At 47.2% G+C, this 18,694-nt stretch overlaps 1 protein-coding gene across 1 annotated transcript in view; it reads right to left on the reverse strand.

Moving 5' to 3' along the window:
• Positions 1 to 642: 642 nt before the first annotated feature.
• mchr2b (melanin concentrating hormone receptor 2b) overlaps positions 643 to 18,694 on the reverse strand; it is a 44,279-nt gene continuing 26,227 nt past the window's right edge. The window contains exon 2 of the mRNA XM_072590211.1: positions 643 to 1,461. Within this exon, the coding sequence (XP_072446312.1) occupies positions 822 to 1,461 (640 nt within the window). The 3' untranslated portion in view covers positions 643 to 821. The remainder of the gene's footprint in view (positions 1,462 to 18,694) is intronic.

The raw sequence follows: 18,694 nt of genomic DNA on the forward strand, positions 1-18,694 counted from the left end.
TCAAACTCACACAGAATCGAAGTTAAGAGTCATACAGCACAGAAACTGACCCTATGGCCCAACTCACCCATGCCAACTAAGTTTCCCAAACTAAATGAGTCCTATTTGCCTGCATTTGGCCCATATCCCTCAAAACCTTTCCTATCCATGTACCTATCCAAATACATTTTAAATGTTCTAACTACCACTTCGCTGGGGCAGTTCTTTCCGCACACACACCACCCTCTGCATGAAGAAGTTACCCCTCAGGTCCCTTTTAAATATTTCTCCTCTCATCTTAAAGCTATTCCCTCTAGATTTGAACTCCCCCTGTTCTAGGGAGAAAAACAAAACACCTAGTATTCACCATATCCATGCCCCTCATGATCTTATACACCTCTATAAGGTCAGCCCTCAGCCTCCGACGCTCCACGGGGAAAAACGTCCTAGATTATCAACAATAAGATTGTTAATAAAATCAAAGCAAAATACTGGCGGACATTGTAGATCTGAAATAGGAACCAGAAGTGCTGAGGCAGCATCTACGGAAAGAGAAACGACCATAAAACATAAGACATAGGAGCAGAAATTAGGCCATTCAGCCCATTGAGTCTGCTCCGCCATTCAATCAAGGCAGATGAGTTTCACAACCCCACTCTCCCACCTTCTCCCATACCCCTTGACAATCAAGAACCTAATAAGACCATAGGAAAACCAGATGAAAAGTTTGAAATGTTAACACAGTCCCTCTCTCCAGTTGCTGAGGGCTTGCAGTGTCTTTATTACAGTGGGGACAATGTGTTTCCATTGTGTTAAGTGGGTGTCACCTATTCAGACAGCATTCACACTGAGCTCTTACACTCTATCTCTATGCTTTCACAGGTACCAGCTCTTCTGGTGGTGGTCAACTTGACATGAGAGGTGGAACTGCTCTTTGCCATTGTGCCACACAAACGCTCTTGGAAGGTCTTTGTGAAGAACAGGAGAACAAGAGGGTTGACACAGCTGTGAGCATAGCTCAGACAGATACTAACGTGATAGATGTAAAGAAAGAGCAAGGTGGGGGTCACGGAGGTTAGGTTGAGCACCTGCATCACGTGAAAAGGCAACCAACAAACCAGAAAGACACCAATCACCATGAGAACAGTCTTGGTCGCTCTCTTTGCCTGCACGGATTGCTTCCTGCCAACTCTTCGGAGTGACTTAAAGACGTGGAAGAGAGTCATTGAGTAGAAAGTGCTTATAATAATCAGAGGAATGATAAATCCCAGTATGGACTGGTAGAGTGTATACCAGTACATGTCCTTTGCTCCAGAGGGCAGGTCCAGGGCACATATTTCCGAGCCTCCTGTCTGGATCGTCCTGGAATATAGCATGACTGGGATTGTCAGTAACAAGCTGCCAAGCCAAACAAGGACATTTACAAGCACTGTCCGACAGATGGTTCGTTTCTCGGTGGTGGGGTGCACAATTGCAATATACCTGTCGAAGAACAAAAGAATTCATTCATTATGGTTAGAATACAGTGCTGATTTACTACATTATTTGGATCATGACCAGAGAGGTATCATGAGCTTTTCTCTATTTCTGAGCCCTCTGTCCCTCCCTTGTTCATTTGTAACCCTCCCGCTCACCTCTTCCGGTGCCCTGAATTGGGAAGCACGGACAAAGTGGAATCAAACTGTTTTGTCGAGGTCCTCTACAATTTCTTGACTTTTGTAATCAAAGTCTTGATGTACAAAACACGCAGGTTTCAGAATGACCGCAAGCCAACCTTCCATCCACTGACTCCATCTACACTTCCCACTGTATCGGGAAGGCAGCCAACATCATCAAAGGCCCCTCCCAGCCCGGTTATAATCTCTCCCAACCTCTTCCATCAGGCAGAAGATACAGAAGCTTAAACACACGCACCAACAGATTCAAGAGCAGCTTTTTCCCTACTGTTATTAGACTGATGAATGGACCTCTCAAAATCTAATGGTGATCTCGCTCTTTGTGAACCTTCTCTGCAGGTACAACATTGTATCCCTTGCTCTGATCTATTACCCTAATGCACTTTGCATGGTATGACCTGCCTGTACTACACGCAAAACAAAACTTTTCACTGTATCAAGGTACATGTGACAATAATAAATCAAATCAAATCAAATCAAACAACCATGGCTGTGTCAGGAAACTGAACACAAACTGGTCATGAATATTATGAAACTGGCTCTGTTGCGTGGGAAAAAAACCCGAAAGAACTGAGGATGCTGTAAATCAGGGACAAGAACAGAAGTTGCTGGAAAGGCTCAGCAGGTCAGACAGTGCCTGGGGAGCAAAAGAGTCGCCGTTTCGAGTTGCAGGGTGACCCAAAAGAGGTTTATAAAATCATGAGGGTATAGTTACAGTGAATGACACAGTACTTTGCCTTGGGTGGGGGAGTTCAAAACCAGGGGCCACATTTTTAAGGTGAGAGGAGAAGGATTTAAAAAGAGCATGAGGGGCACCTTTTTTCCACAGAGAGTGGTTCATGTGTGGAATAAACTGCCAGAGAAAGTGGGGGATGTAAGTACAGTTACAACATTTAAAAGACATTTGATGGACACATGAATAGGAAAGATTTGGAGATGCCGGTGTCGGACTGAGGTGGACATAGTTAAAAATCACACAACACCAGGTTATAGTCCAACAGGTTTATTTGGAAGCTCTAGCTCGAACGCTTGTACTTCCAAATAAACCTGTTGGACCATAACCTGATGTCGTGTGATTTTTAACTATGAATAGGATATGGGCCAGGAGAAGGCAGTGGGACTAATTCAGTTTGGGAACATGGTCAGTGTGGACTAGTTGGACTGAAGGGTCTGTTTCCATGCTGTAGGACTCGATGAAACGTTCATCAACTAGACACCACAGTATTTAAACAAGACGAAAGTCACAAATTAGCAACAAGTATGTTTTTAAAACAACTCGCACAATTTCCACAGAATCACTGGAATGATACACTCCAGAAGAAGTTAAAAATCACACAATACCAGGTTTTTAACTCTGATTTTTAACTTTGTCCATCCCAGTCCAACACCGGCTTCTCCACATCATTGCTAACATCGAATCCAGAAGGAGGCCATTCGGCCCTTTGTGCTTGCATTGGTTATTTTCAAAAGTGAATCATTACCTTGTGTCAAACACCTGCTTTGTCCCTATCTCCTTGGGCATCATTCCACCAAAGTAAACGCCCAATTCTCTATTAAATGCTTCAACCAAACTTGCATCCATCACATTTCTAGGCAAGACATTGCAGACCCCAACTACTCGCTTTGTCAAAAAGGCTTTTCTCACATCACAGTGATTCCTTTTGCAAATCCTTTTAAATTTACACTCTCCCATTCTTTTTTCATCTCCAAATGGAAATAGTTTGTCCCTATCCACTCTCCCCCTTTCACTGATGTGGAGGTGCTGGTGTTGGACTGTGGTGGACAAAGTTAAAAATCACACGACACCAGGTTATAGTCCAGCAGGTTCATTTGGAAGCGCTAGCTTTTGGAGCGCTGGTAACTGGTCAAGTAGGGTCATAGCACACAGAATTTATCGCAAAAGATCACAGTGTCGTATACTGATGCGATATATTGCTGTTAAGCCTTTCACCTTTTAGAATGGGTTGCAGGTTTCGATTCATTAATATGTAAATCCCAGAACTTCTTTCAAGTCATATTCCCGAGATAACTTAAGGTTTTATAAAAAAAAACTAACCCTAACCCTAAAAAAAGTGACATCTCAGCTCAGACAATGCATTAAAGGTGTAAGGCTACAGTCTGTCTGTATTCCAATCTTGAGTCAGACTGGTTCTATTTTCAAAGTAGGAATGTATCAAATGTCACATGGATTATAAAAAAAAATTGACTGCCTGCATATTGTGTGCTTTTTGAACAAAATAAAATATATTTGCAAATGGAAATTCATCCCATAGACTTACATGTGTGTGTGTGAATGTGAGGGAGAGAGTGTGTGGGAGAGAGGGAGAGAGTGTGTGTGTGTGTGTGAGAGAGAGAGAGAGAGAGTGTGTTTGTGTGTGTGTGTGTGGGAGAGAGGGAGAGAATGTGTGTGTGTGAGAGAGGGAAAGAGTATGTGTGTGTGTGTGTGTGTGGGAGAGAGGGAGCGAGTGTGTTATTGTGTGAGAGAGGGAGAGAGTAAGTGTGTATGTGTGTGGGAGAGAGGGAGAGAGAGAGTGTGTGTGTGGGAGAGAGGGAGAGTGTGTGTGTGTGTGGGAGAGAGGAAGAGAGAGTGTGTGTGTGTGTGCGTGTGTGTGGGAGAGAGTGTGTGTGTGTGGGAGAGAGGGAGAGAGTATGTGTGTGGGGGAGAGAGGGAGAGTGTGTGTGTGTGAGAGAGAGTGTGTTTGCGTGTGTGTGGGAGAGAGGGAGAGAGTGTGTGTGTGGGGGAGAGAGGAAGAATGTGTGTGTGTGTGGGAGAGAGGGAGAGTGTGTGTGTGTGTGTGTGTGTGTGTGGGAGAGAGGGAGTGTGTGTGTGTGTGTGGGAGGGAGGGAGAGAGAGATTGTGTGTGTGGGGGAGAGAGGGAGAGTGTGTGTGTGTGGGAGAGAGGGAGAGAGTGTGTGTGTGTGTGTGTGTATGTGGGAGAGAGGGAGAGTGTATGTGTGTGTGGGAGAGAGAGAGAGTGTGTGTGTGTGGGAGAGGGGGAGTGTGTGTGCGTGGGAGAGAGGGAGAGTGTATGTGTGTGTGTGTGTGTGTGTGTGTGGGAGAGAGGGAGAGTGTGTGTGTGTGTGTGTGAGAGAGAGAGGGAGAGAGTGTGTTTGTGTGTGTGCGTGGGAGAGAGGGAGAGAATGTGTGTGTGTGAGAGAGGGAGAGAGTGTGTGTGTGTGTGTGTGTGTGTGTGGGAGAGAGGGAGCGAGTGTGTGTGTGTGCGAGAGAGGGAGAGAGGGAGAGAGTGTGTTTGTGTATGTGTGTGTGGGAGAGCGGGAGAGAGTGTGTGTGTGGGAGAGAGGGAGAGTGTGTGTGTGTGTGTGTGTGGGAGAGAGGAAGAGTGTGTGTGTGAGAGAGAGGGAGAGAGTGTGTGTGTGTGTGTGTGGGAGAGAGTGTGTGTGTGGGAGAGAGGGAGAGAGTGTGTGTGTGTGTGTGGGAGAGAGGGAGAGTGTGTGTGTGTGAGAGAGAGTGTGTTTGTGTGTGTGTGGGAGAGAGGGAGAGAGTGTGTGTGTGTGTGTGGGAGAGAGGGAGAGAGTGTGTGTGTGTGGGAGAGAGGGAGTGTGTGTGTGTGTGAGAGAGAGTGTGTTTGTGTGTGTGTGGGAGAGAGGGAGAGAGTGTGTGTGTGTGTGGGGGAGAGAGGGAGAGTGTATGTGTGTGTGTGGGAGGGAGGGAGAGAGTGTGTGTGTGTGTGTGTGTGTGTGGGAGAGAGGGAGAGTGTGTGTGTGTGTGGGAGAGAGGGAGAGTGTGTGTGTGTGTGTGTGGGAGGGAGGGAGAGAGTGTGTGTGTGTGGGAGAGAGGAAGAGAGTGTGTGTGTGAGAGAGAGGGAGAGAGAGTGTGTGTGTGTGTGGGAGAGAGGAAGAGTGTGTGTGAGAAAGAAGGAGAGAGTGTGTGTGTGTGGGAGAGAGGGAGAGTGTGTATGTGGGAGAGAGGGAGAGTGTGTGTGTGTGTGGGAGAGAGGGAGAATGTGTGTGTGTGTGGGAGGGAGGGAGAGAGAGTGTGTGTGTGTGGGAGAGAGGGAGAGTGTGTGTATGTGTGTGGGAGAGAGGGAGAGTGTGTGTGTGTGTGTGTGTGTGGGAGGGAGGGAGAGAGTGTGTGTGTGTGTGGGAGAGGGGGAGTGTGTGTGCGTGGGAGAGAGGGAGAGTGTGTGTGTGTGTGTGTGTGTGTCTCTGTGTGCGTGTGGGGTCGATAGAGTATATGCCTGTGAGAGGTTGTGAGTATTTTGTTCAAACAGCACACAATCTGTAGGCAGTCAATAATTTCTATTATTTCCAGAGCCCAGTACAATATGAACAGCAAAGGTGATACGACAGTGAAGTGGCAGCACCTGCCTTGATTCTGATCAAACACATTGTTTTGTACAACAAGCACTTTTTCATCTGCACTTTGGAGCAGGGTTTTGAAAATAAATCAAATCGCACAAACAAGCTGCTTGGTTTCGGCTTCTTGAAAAGTAGCAGCTAATCCTTCTCTCACTGGCTGCTGTTCTTACAGCCAGAAATATCAGGCTGTGTCTCTGTGAGACACACTGGAGACAGGGAAAGGATGGAGCATATCGGAAAGGAAATGGAGTGAAACTGGGGAAGTGTTACTCTCCATCGATAATTGTTGTGTGCTACTCCAGTATAATCTGTATGCTGGTTCCCAACTCCAGATAGCACCTTGCCGATTGTCACCATGGGAAAAGCATCAGCTGTACTTGAGTGAAATAAAGGCTGCTACCTCAGTCAGTATTCGAGATATTTTCTAATCAACCCATGCAGCAAGGCTGTTCCACACCTTTGGAACAGGTGGGACTTGAACTTGGTAAAATTTTAGAATCCATTATGAGAGATGATGTTGTGAAATACCTGGTAAAATGGGACTGAGTCAGCAAGCTTCATCAAGGGGAGGTCATGCCTGTCAAATCCATTAGGCTTCTTTGAGGACATAACAAACAAGTTAGAAAAAGGAGAGCCAGTGGACGTGATCTATTTGGATTTTCAGAAGGCCTTTGACAAAGTGCTGCACTGGAGGCTGCTCAATAAGACAATTCATTTCAAGAGGGCTACAGTACAACAGTAGTGGTGTACAGCAATGGCTGTATAAGGCTCTGGTCAGACCGCACTTGGAATATTGTGAGCAGTTTTGAGTCCTGTACCCAGGGAACGATGTACTGGACATGAGGGGTGTGGGGGGGGTGTGGAGTGGGGGGGTGGGGGGGGTTGTTCCAGAGAAGATTTACAAAAATGATCCTGGGGATGAAGGGCTTGTTGTATGAAGCCTTTGGGTCTGTACTCGATGGAGTTTACAAGGATGGGGAGGAAGATCAGCTCACAGAACACTGAGAGGCCTGGGAAGAGTGGAGGGCTGTGGAGGCCAAGACATTGAGTGTGTTTAAGACCGAGATAGATTCCTAATTAGTGAAGGGAATGAAGGGTTATGGGGAGAAGGCAGGAGATTGGAGCTCAGAAATATACCAGCCACGATTGAATGGCAGAGCAGGTTGATGGGGCAAATGGCCTTAATCTGCTGCTAGATCTTATGTGTTTATGGAAATAACCTGAATCGAAGCCACAGATTACACTCCACGGATTGTAATAAAGGATAAAGGCCCTGTCTTTTAACTTGGTGACAGTCTGGTATTAAGCCAGGACAAAGTGAGGACCGCAGATGCTGGAGATCAGAGTCGCGAGTGTGGTGCTGGGAAAGCACAGCAGGTCAGGCATCATCTGTGGAGCAGGAAAATCGACGTTTTGGGCAAGAGTGATCCTGGGGGCCTCATCAGGCCTCACAGCACCAGGAGCCCAGGTTCGATTCCAGCCTCGGGTGACTGTCTGTGTGGAGTTTGCACGTTCTCCCCGTGTCTGGGTGGGTTTCCTCCGGGTGCTCTGGTTTCCTCCCACAGTCCAAAGATGTGCAGGTCAGGTGAATTGGCCATGCGAAATTCCTAACGAAGGGCTCCTGCCCGTAACATGGATTTTCCTGCTCCTCGGACGCTGCCTGACCTGCTGTGCTTTTCCAGCACCACTCTAATCTTGATTCTGATCTCCAGCACTTGTAGTCCTCACTTTCGCCATGCTACATTGCCCATAGTGTTCAGTGCATTCGTCAGAGGGAAGTGAGTCCGGGTGGGTTACTCTTCGGAGGGTCGGTGTGGACTTGTTGGGCTGAAGGGCCTGTTTCCACACCGTAGGGATTCTAATCTAATTAAGCCAGTCTGGTCACCTCCTTGCCATCCCACGTCATCCCTGAAATGAGTTTCCAACCTTATTTTCAGGTCATCAGTAAGCTGCCTGTTTCAATCTGTGTTAAATCGTTCTGACTTAGCTTTGGACTGCTTACCTGCTGCTGAAACCCTCAACCATTCTTTCATTAACTCATTGTATTCCATACAGATCTCTCACATTCTGTCCTCCTGAAGGCATCCAAAGTTCTGTTGTCTGTGTTTTAACTTGCACCAAGCCTGGTTTCCCTATTACCCCCTTGTGCTCCCAACTTACATTGACTCCCTGTCCAGCCACTGTCAAAATTCTCACTCCTTTATCCAAGTCCCTGCACAGCCTCCTTGTTTCTAGAATCTCTTCCAGCACCATAACCCACTAAGTTATCTGCATTTCTGTATAATCCGGTCTTATTGCTCCACTCCCTGGTGGTCATAGATTCCATGGCGTAGGCCTCAGCCTCTGAATTCTCTCTTGACATCTCTAACTCACTTTAATCTTCATCTGATTGTGAAAAGCTCCTTCTGGGCCTTGGGCTGACCTCATGTTCCAGAGAGATCCTGCCAAGCACCTTGGGGTGTTTCTCTACGTTAAAGCTGTCGCATAAGCATCAAGTTAGGGGCATAGAGTCATAGAGATGTACAGCATGGAAGCAGATCCCTCGGTCCAACCCGTCCATGCCGAACAGATATCCCAACCCAATCTAGTCCCACCTGCCAGCACATGGCCCAAATCCCTCCAAACCCTTCCTATTCATACACGCATCCAAATGCCTCTTAAATGTTGCAATTGTACCAGCCTCCACCACTTCCTCTGGCACCACATTCCACACACGTACCACCCTCTGTGTGAAATATTTTCCCCGTAGGTCTCTTTTATATCTTTCCCCTCTCACCCTAAACCTATGCCCTCTAGTTCTGGACTCCCCCACCCCAGGGAAAAGACTTTGTCTATTTACCCTATCCATTTCCCTCATAATTTTGTAAACCTCTATAGGGTCTCCCCTCAGCCTCCGACCCCTCCAGGGAAAACAGCCCCAGCCTGTTCAGCCTCTCCCTGTAGCACAGATCCTCCAACCCTGGCAACATCCTTGTAAATCTTTTCTGAACCCTTTCAAGTCTCACAACATCCTTCCGATAGGAAGGAGACCAGAATTGCACACAATATTCCAAAAGTGGCCTAACCAATGTCCTGTACAGCTGCAACTCCCAACTCCTGTACTCAATACTCTAACCAATAAAGGAAAGCATTTCAAACACCTTCTTCAGTATCCTATCTACCTGCGACTCCATTTTCAAGGAGCTATGAACCTGCACTCCAAGGTCTTTTTGTTCAGCAACACTCCTAGGACCTTACCATTAAGTGTATAAGTCTTGCTAAGATTTGCTTTCCCAAAATGCAGCACCTCACACTTATCTGAATTAAACTCTACCTGCCACTTTTCAGCCCATTGGCCCATCTGGTCCAGATCCTGTTGTAATCTGAGGTAACCCTCTTCACTGTCCACTACACCACCAATTTTGGTGTCATCTGCAAACTTACTAACTGTACCTCTTATGCTCGCAAACAAATCATTTATGTAAATGACAAAGAGTAGAGGGCCCAGCACCGATCCTTGTGGCACTCCACTGGTCACAGGCCTCCAGTCTGAAAAACAACCCTCCACCACCACCCTCTGTCTTCTACCTTTGAGCCAGTTCTGTATCCAAATGGCTAGTTCTCCCGGTATTCCATGAGATCTAACCTTGCTAATCAGTCTCCCATGGGGAACCTTGTCGAATGCCTTACTGAAGTCCATATAGATCACATCTACCACTCTGCCCTCACCAATCCTCTTTGTTACTTCCTCAAAATATTCAATCAAGTTTGTGAGACATGATTTCCCATGCACAAAACCATGTTGACTATCCCTAATCAGTCCTTGCCTTTCCAAATACATGTACATCCTGTCCCTCAGGATTCCCTCCAACAACTTGCCCACCAACGAGGTCAGGCTCACTGGTCGATAGTTCCCTGGCTTGTCTTTACCGTCCTTCTTAAACAGTGGCACCACGTTAGCCAACCTCTGTCTTCTGGCACCTCACCTGTGACTATTGATGATACAAATATCTCAGCAAGAGGCCCAGCAATCACTTCCCTAGCTTCCCAAAGAGTTCTCGGGTACACTTGATCAGGTTCTGGGGATGTATCCACCTTTAACTGTTTCAAGACATCCAGCACTTCCTCCTCTGTAATATGGACATTTTGCAAGGTGTCACCATCTATTTCCCTACAGTCTATATCTTCCATATCCTTTTCCACAGTAAATACTGATGCAAAATACTTATTTAATATCTCCCCCATTTTCTGCGGCTCCACACAAAGGCTGCCTTGCTGATCTTTGAGGGGCCCTATTCTCTCCCTAGTTACCCTTTTTCCTTAATATATTTGTAAAACCCCTTTGGATTCTCCTTAATCGTATTTGCCAAAGCTATCTCATGTCCCCGTTTTGCCCTCCTGATTTCCATCTTAAGTATACTCCTACTTTCTTTATACTCTTCTAAGGATTCACTCAATCTATCCTGTCTATACCTGACATATGCTGCCTTCTTTTTCTTAATCAAACCCTCAATTTCTTTAGTCATCCAGCATTCCCTATACCTACCAGCCTTCCCTTTCACCCTGACAGGAATACAGTTTCTCTGGATTCTTGTTATCTCATTTCTGAAGGGTTCCCATTTTCCAGCCGTCCCTTTACCTGCGAGCATCTTCCCTTAATCAGCTTTCAAAGGTTCTTGCCTAATGCCATCAAAATTGGCCTTTCTCCAATTTAGAACTTCAACTTTTAGATCTGGTCTATCCTTTTCCATCATTATTTTAAATCTAATAGAATTTTGGTCGCTGGCCCCAAAGTGCTCCCCCACTGACACCTCAGTCACCTGCCCTGCCTTATTTCCCAAGAGTAGGTCAAGTTTTGCACCTTCTCTCGTAGGTACATCCACAAACTGAATCAGAAAATTGTCTTCGACACACTTAACAAGTTCCTCTCCATCTAAACCCGTCACACTATGGCAGTCCCAGTCTATGTTTGGAAAGTTAAAATCCCCAACCATAACTACCCTATTATTCTTACAGATAGCTGAGATCTCCTCACAAGTTTGTTTCTCAATTTCCCTCTGACTATTGGGGGGGTCTACAGTACAATCCCAATAAGGTTATCGTCCCTTTCTTATTTCTCAGTTCCACCCAAATAACTTCCCTGGATGTATTTCCAGGAATATTCTCCCTCAGTACAGCTGTAATCCTATCCCTTATCAAAAATGCCACTCCCCCTCCTCTCTTGCCTCCCTTTCTATCCTTCCTGTAGCATTTGTATCCTGGAACATTAAGCTGCCAGTCCTGCCCATCCCTGAGCCATGTTTCTGTAATTGCTATGATATCCCAGTCCCATGTTCCTAACCATGCCCTGAGTTCATCTGCCTACCCTGTTAGGCCCCTTGCATTGAAATAAATGCAGTTTAATTTATTAGTCCTACCTTGTCCCTGCCTGCCCTGATGGTTAGACTCACTTCTGTTCTCAGCTGCACCCGTCTCAGATTGATCTCTTTCCTCACTATCTCCCTGTGTCCCCCCCACCTCCCCCCCCCCACCTTATTAGTTTAAATCCTCCCAAGCAGCTCCAGCAAATCTCCCTGCCAGTATATTAGCCCCCTTCCAATTTAAGTGCAATCTCTCCTTCTTGTACAGGTCACTTCTTCTCCTAAAGAGATTCCAATGATCCAAAAATGTGAATCCTTCTCCCATACTCCAGCTCCTCAGCCATGCATTCATCTGCTCTATCCTCCTATTCCTGCCCTCACTAGCTCATAGCACTGGGAGTAATCCAGATATTACTACGCTAGAGGACCTCCTTTTTAAATTCCTGCCTAACTCTCTGTCATCTCCTTCAGAATCTCAACCTTTTCCCTTCCTATGTCGTTGGTTCCAATGTAGACAATGACCTCTTACTGACCCTTCTCCCCCCGTGAGAACATTCTGCACCCTCTCTGAGACATCCTTGATCCTGCCATCAGGGAAGCAGCACACCATTCTGCTTTTTCTCTGCTGGCCACAAAAACGTCTGTCTGTACCTCTGACTACAGAATCCCCTTAAGCAATTGATCTCTTGGAAGCCGACGTACCCCTCGTTGCATTAGAGCCAGTCTCAATACCAGAAACGTGGCTGTTCGTGCTACGTTTCCCTGAGAATCCATCACCCCCTACATTGTCCAAAACAGCATACTTGTTTGAAATGGGTATAGCCACAGAAGGCTCCTGCACTACCTGCCTACCTCTCTTACCCTTCCTGGAGTTAACCCATCGATGTGACAGTATCTGAGACTTTCCCCCCTTCCCATAACTGGTATCCATCATATACTGTTGCTGTTGCAAATTCCTCATTGCTTCTATCTGTCTCTCCAACTGATCCATTCAATCTGATAAGATTCGCAGCCAGCAGCATCTATAGCAGATATAATCTGCAGTAACCCTTAAACTCTCTTTAAACTCCCACATCTGACAAGAAGTCCATATCACTCTATTAAAGGCCATTTTTGCTTCACAATCTACAGACCCAAAATGTAACACCATCTTATTCCTCTATAAAACACTGCCCCAGGTTAGATTAATAGTTATGGCTTATATTTTAAGTTTAATCAAGAGACATATCTCCAAAAACATATAATCTAGAAAGAACCCACTCTACTCACTACTGCAGATTCTCTGTAGGCCACACTTAAAACAACGATTAACGTATCTGATTCTGTGCTGTGAACTTTGCCCAACAGTTCCTCTAAGATCAGTTGTGAATGTCACTGTTTTTAAATTTTCCCAGATGCACTCCGATGTCCAGCGATACATGAATTCAAACAGTGAAGGCAGTAACTATGCAGGTTCTCTACCTTTCTGTCTCTCTCTCCTGCAATGACTTCATCATGTGCTTCCTTTGTCTGTTCTTCTCCCTTTTAAAACTGTTGTTATTTTGACATTTCTTTCCCCAAAGTTCCAAAACAATGCAGCAGCATACAAAACAGTAATTCCTGCTCCTGGAATTTGAGGAAATCACCTCCAACACCAGAAATACCTCAAAAAAGGAGCAGCTGTTACAGCCAGAAATTTTTCCCGTCCTCCATCTTGAATTACCCAGAATCCTCGATTTGCTCAACTTCGAAGAGACAGGTGAGGTAGCTTCTGAGAATTATTGAACACACATGGATCCAATGAAGGGAAAGAAAGAGGTTTGCAATGGAGAGAGGAGTTGATTCTGTAAAGATGTTGGTCCCTGGGGTTAAGATATAGAAACGCTTTCACCCTCTCTACTATAACCTGACTAGATGCCACCCTGACCCAGTCTATAAGACCATAAGATATAGGAGTAGCCATTAGGCCATTCAGCCCATCGAATCTGCTCCACCATTCAACCATGGCTGATCAGTTTCCCAATCCCATTCTCCTGCTTTCTCCCCTTAATCCTTGATCCCCTTGATACTCAAGAACCTATCTACCTCTGTCTTAAATATTCTAAATGACCCGGCCTCCACAGCTTTCTGTGGCAGTGAATTCCAGAGATTCACCACTCTCTGGCTGAAGAAGTTTCTCCTTCTCTCCATTCTAAAAGGTGATCCCTTGAGGCTGTGTCCTCAAGTCCTAGTCTCTCCAACCAATGGAAGTATCTTCCCAACATCTGTCCAGGCCATTCAGTATTCTGTAAGTTTCAATGAGATCACCCTCATCCTTCTAAACTCCATCGAGTATAGACCCAGAATCCTCAAACATTCCTCATATGGTAAGCTTTTCATTCCTGGGACCATTCTCATGAACCTCCTCTGCACATACTCCAGGGCCAGTACATCCTTCCTGAGATATGGGGCCCAAAACTGCGCACAATACTCTGAATGTGGCCTGACCAGAGCCTCAGAAGTACATCCCTGCTTTTATATTTAAGTCCTCTCAAAATAATGCCATCATTGCATTTGCCTTCCTTACTATTGACTCAACCATGAGACAATCCTGGACTAGGATTCCCTTGACTCTTTGCACTTCAGATTTCTGAAGTTTCTCCTTCTTTAGAAAATAGTCCATGCCTCTATCCTTCCTATCAAAGTGTGTGACCTCACACTTTCCCACATTGTACTCCATCTGCCACTTCTTTGCCCATTCTCCTAACGTGTCAAATCCTTCTGCAGCCTCCCCACCTCCTCAATGCTACCTGTCTCTCTACCAATCTTTGTATCGTCTGCAATCTTAGCCAGAATGCCCCCACACAACTGAGGTGCTATTACCCTTCAGTAGCAGGTGTGTCAAGTAAGGTGTGGTAAACCAGACTCCATGCTTAGACAATTTCAGGCCAAGACTCGCATGTTTGCAGACAACATTGTCCCACAATCAAAAACAGGACACTTATCCATTTTTTCCACTCCCTAGCCCTGGACCATCTAGAATGTCTATCTGGCTGAACACACAGAAACCAGACAAATTGCAAGCCCAGGTTTAGAGTCTTTGCATCCCACTCTGCTAGCTGATGGATAGCAGCTAACCCATCCAAGAATGTCTGGCTGTGACCTTCACAGACTGTACGCCTCATCACAGTACCTCTGAGACAGACACATTTCCTGCAGCACACTTCATTATGAGCTCTGTAATCTGTGTTATGTGTCGGCAAATATCACTAAAGCACCTATGCTCCACTCCTCTCAGCAGTAAAAACGTTCCTTCAATTATCCGCAACAGAGTGACCTCATACGTTCAGTTAGTCTGCCCCCGCCTCTGCAAATTTATGTGTGACCTGGAAAACTTCAAAGGCAAGTACAAATAACACCAGCTGTGCGGTGAATGAAGCAAGGTGAACCAACGATGTCATAATCTTCCCTTCCTTCCATGCGGCTCATTACAATCTGACAATCAGTTGCTCTCTGCATCCTCGCTAGCTTTCCATGAATAAATCTGTCACAAATATACCCAGTCAACCAGGAGTTCACACAATACCTGCGTGTTTATTATATAGAGACAGCTACATCCAGTAAGGTGTAATATGGGGCAATCTCCATAATTAGTGCATTAAACAAATCAAGGGCTTGGTTAGGCACTTTTAGCAAGAGGTTTGAATTCCTATGGCAAAGAAACTGAACATACCAACATTTTCTCTTCTTCATTTTTTGTCCGTTATACTCAATTGACTAAGTGTACTAATTGACACTGACCTTTCGTTCTATACATTCTATAAGGTTACCCGCAGAATCATTCATGTATGAATTCTAAACAGTTTAGACTGTTTGAGTATACCGTGCATTTCATTAGCGCAAATTGGCTATAATACAGTTGATGAATTGCAGACGGTGTTTGGATAACACAAACTTTCTACTGAGCGGGTAGAGTGATTTCCTATCAGCGATCTTCAACAGCGTGATTTTCTGCAGCGGTTTTCCGAAGAGCGACTTTCTATAGCGCGGGTTTGCAGAGGAAGGTAATAGTCATGTTGTCGCAGGATGAGCTTTGTGAGTCAAATCATATTCCAGAGGAGAGCTGAAGATGATAGCCCTTGACATTAAAGCAACGTTTCAGTAAGTGGGGACAGCAAGGATTGTCCCCAGCAGTGCTGTGATGCGGGGCTCTGTGCTCTATGGGCTGTTCCCCGGGACACACACCGAGACAAACGTCAACTGCGCCTGGAGGACCATCAACTCTGTGAGGGACATTCATTGATCTGCCCGAAACCTGTTGGTCTTCCAAAGCAAGGAGTTGACCTCGACTGAGTGTTGCAGACTGGCACATGCCAAGGTCCAGCACTACGTACTCAGGGACGCACTAAAGCCTGGTGCAGGTCCTACCAAGGTGCAGTGGGGAAAGACCACCGTCTGAGGGATTCACGCTGAAGGGAAATGGGGGTCTGTTCAGTAATCAAACCCTCCCAGTGCCTCAAACACATGGAAATATAGACTTGTATCTGTAAGATAAGCCTTTAGTTTGTTGAGGTAGAGTCAAACTCCAATGTGTGTTTGTGCATTTGATACGCGACTGTATAGACGGAACTGCGTTTGTAACTATGTAAATATACCAAGATAGTTTTTTATGATTCGGGTATATTTTTGAATGGTAAAAAGTGAATAAAATTAGCTTAACTGTCACACGTACTCATCATGAGTACAGTACATGTTGACAAGATATCACCATACAATGTCATCATGGGTACAAGGTACCTGAGCACAGATTCTTCAGGTCAATTTCTAAGGGAAAAAAACTGGAAAAATAAAAAAAAAGTCCAGCATGGCAGATGGTAGGAGTAAATTAGACAGGAGAGAAACGCCAGACTACAGTCCACATGGACACCCAGCCCCCAGTCCACACCGACACCCAGCCCCCAGCCCATACCAACACCCAGCCCCCAGTCCACACCGACACCCAGCCCCCAGTCCACACCGACACCCAGCCCCCAGACCACACTGACACCTAATCCCCAGTCCACACTGACACCCAGCCCCCAGTCCACACCAACACCCAGCCCCAGTCCACACCGACACCCAGCCCCCAGTCCACACCAACACCCAGCCCCCAGTCCACACCAACACTCAGCCCCCAGTCCACACCAACACTCAGCCCCCAGTCCACACCAACACTCAGCCCCCAGTCCACACCAACACTCAGCCCCCAGTCCACACCAACACCCAGCCCCCAGTCCACACTGACACCCAGCCCCCAGTCCACACTGACACCTAATCCCCAGTCCACACTGACACCCAGCCCCTAGTCCACACCAACACCCAGCCCCTAGTCCACACCAACACCCAGCCCCAGTCCACACCAACACCCAGCCCCAGTCCACACCGACACCCAGCCCCCAGTCCACACCAACACCCAGCCCCAGTCCACACCAACACCCAGCCCCAGTCCACACCAACACCCAGCCCCAGTCCACACTGACACCCAGCCCCTAGTCCACACCAACACCCAGCCCCAGTCCACACCGACACCCAGCCCCCAGTCCACACCGACACCCAGCCCCCAGTCCGTACTAACACCCAGTCCACACCGACACCCAGCCCCCAGTCCACACCAACACCCAGCCCCCAGTCCACACCGACACCCAGCCCCCAGTCCGTACTAACACCCAGTCCACACTGACACCCAGCCCCCAGTCCACACCGACACCTAGCCCCCAGTCCATACCGACACCTAGCCCCCAGTCCACACTGACACCCAGTCTCCAGTCCACACCAAAACCCAGCCCCCAGTCCACACCAACACCCAGACCCAGTCCATACTGACACCCAGCCTCCAGTCCACATCAAGAGCCAGCCTCCAGTCCACACCCGGCCTTCTCTCCAGACCGCTCTCCAGGCTGGAGATGGCTCTGGAATCACTTCAAGGCTGGAAGTCAATGCTGAGGCCACGCCAAGCTGAAAGACCCATACATACAACCGAATGACCACCACACTGTGCTGAGTGACTACCACACTGTGCCGAGAGACAAAAGCTAATTAGCATCTTGGCAAGTTTAAGAGATGGGCCCAAACTTTTTAATGGTCAGATAGTCATTCCTGCAGCATGGATGGGATTTGCACATTGGACACTATGGAATCTCTCCACAGTCATCTCCAAGGGATTTGCTCACAACGTTGAAGACCCCCTTAGTGCCTTTGATTCTTAAACGTATCCACTCAAACTGGGGAACCTCACTGCAGTTCGGCAAATGTTTACCTTGTGGGAGGTTAGACAATTCAAAAACTGGTCGAACTCCTGGCTACCTATTAAACTGAGTGCCCTAACTTATCATGTAGTGACAACCTCTCACAGCTCCTTACACCTCCCAGACCCTGACCTGAAACTACTCCATCTCCCCACGGGATCTGAAATCCCGAGAGGGCTCCCCCACCCTGTACGTGGGAAATGCACTCTCTGGTATCCTCAGAAAAGTTAAGATTTTTAAAAGTGCACAAGATTCCCCATTTTACCTTCTTCCTGACTCAGGTTGACTGAAAGCATAGAATGAAAATGTGTTGCTGGAAAAGCGCAGCAGGTCTGGCAGCATCCAAGGAGCAGGAGAATCGACGTTTCGGGCATAAGCCCTTCTTCAGGAATGAGGAAAGTGTGTCCATCAGGCTAAGATAAAAGGTAGGGAGGAGGGACTTGGGGGAGGGGCATTGGAAATGCGATAGGTGGAAGGAGGTCAAGGTGATGGTGATAGGCCGGAGTGGGGTGGGGGCGGAGAGGTCAGGAAGAAGATTGCAGGTTAAGAAGGCGGTGCTGAGTTCGAGGGATTTGACTGAGACAAGGTGGGGGGAGGAGAAATGAGGAAACTGGAGAAATCTGAGTTCGTCCCTTGTGGTTGGAGGGTTCCCAGGAGGAAGATGAGGCGCTCTACCTCCAACCGTCATGTTGCTATGGTCTGGCGATGGAGGAGTCCAAGGACCTGCATGTCCTTGGTGGAGTGGGAGGGGGAGTTGAAGTGTTGGGCTACGGGGTGGTTGGGTTGGTTGGTCCAGGTGTCCCAGAGGTGTTCTCTGAAATGTTCCGCAAGTAGGCGGCCTGTCTCCCCAATATAGAGGAGGCCACATCGGGTGCAGCGGATGCAATAGATGATACGTGTGGAGGTGCAGGTGAATTTGTGGCGGATATGGAAGTATCCCTTTGGGCCTTGGAGGGAAGTGAGGGGGGAGGTGTGGGCGCAAGTTTTGCATTTCTTGCGGTTGCAGGGGAAGATGCCGGGAGTGGAGGTTGGGTTGGTGGGGGGGTGTGGACCTGACAAGGGAGTCACGGGGGGAGTGGTCTTTTCAGAATGCTGATAGGGGAGGGAAGGGAAATATGTCCCTGGTGGTGGGTCCGTT

This window comes from Chiloscyllium punctatum, chromosome 20, assembly GCF_047496795.1.
Source record: "Chiloscyllium punctatum isolate Juve2018m chromosome 20, sChiPun1.3, whole genome shotgun sequence".
Classification (NCBI taxonomy): Eukaryota; Metazoa; Chordata; class Chondrichthyes; order Orectolobiformes; family Hemiscylliidae; genus Chiloscyllium; species Chiloscyllium punctatum.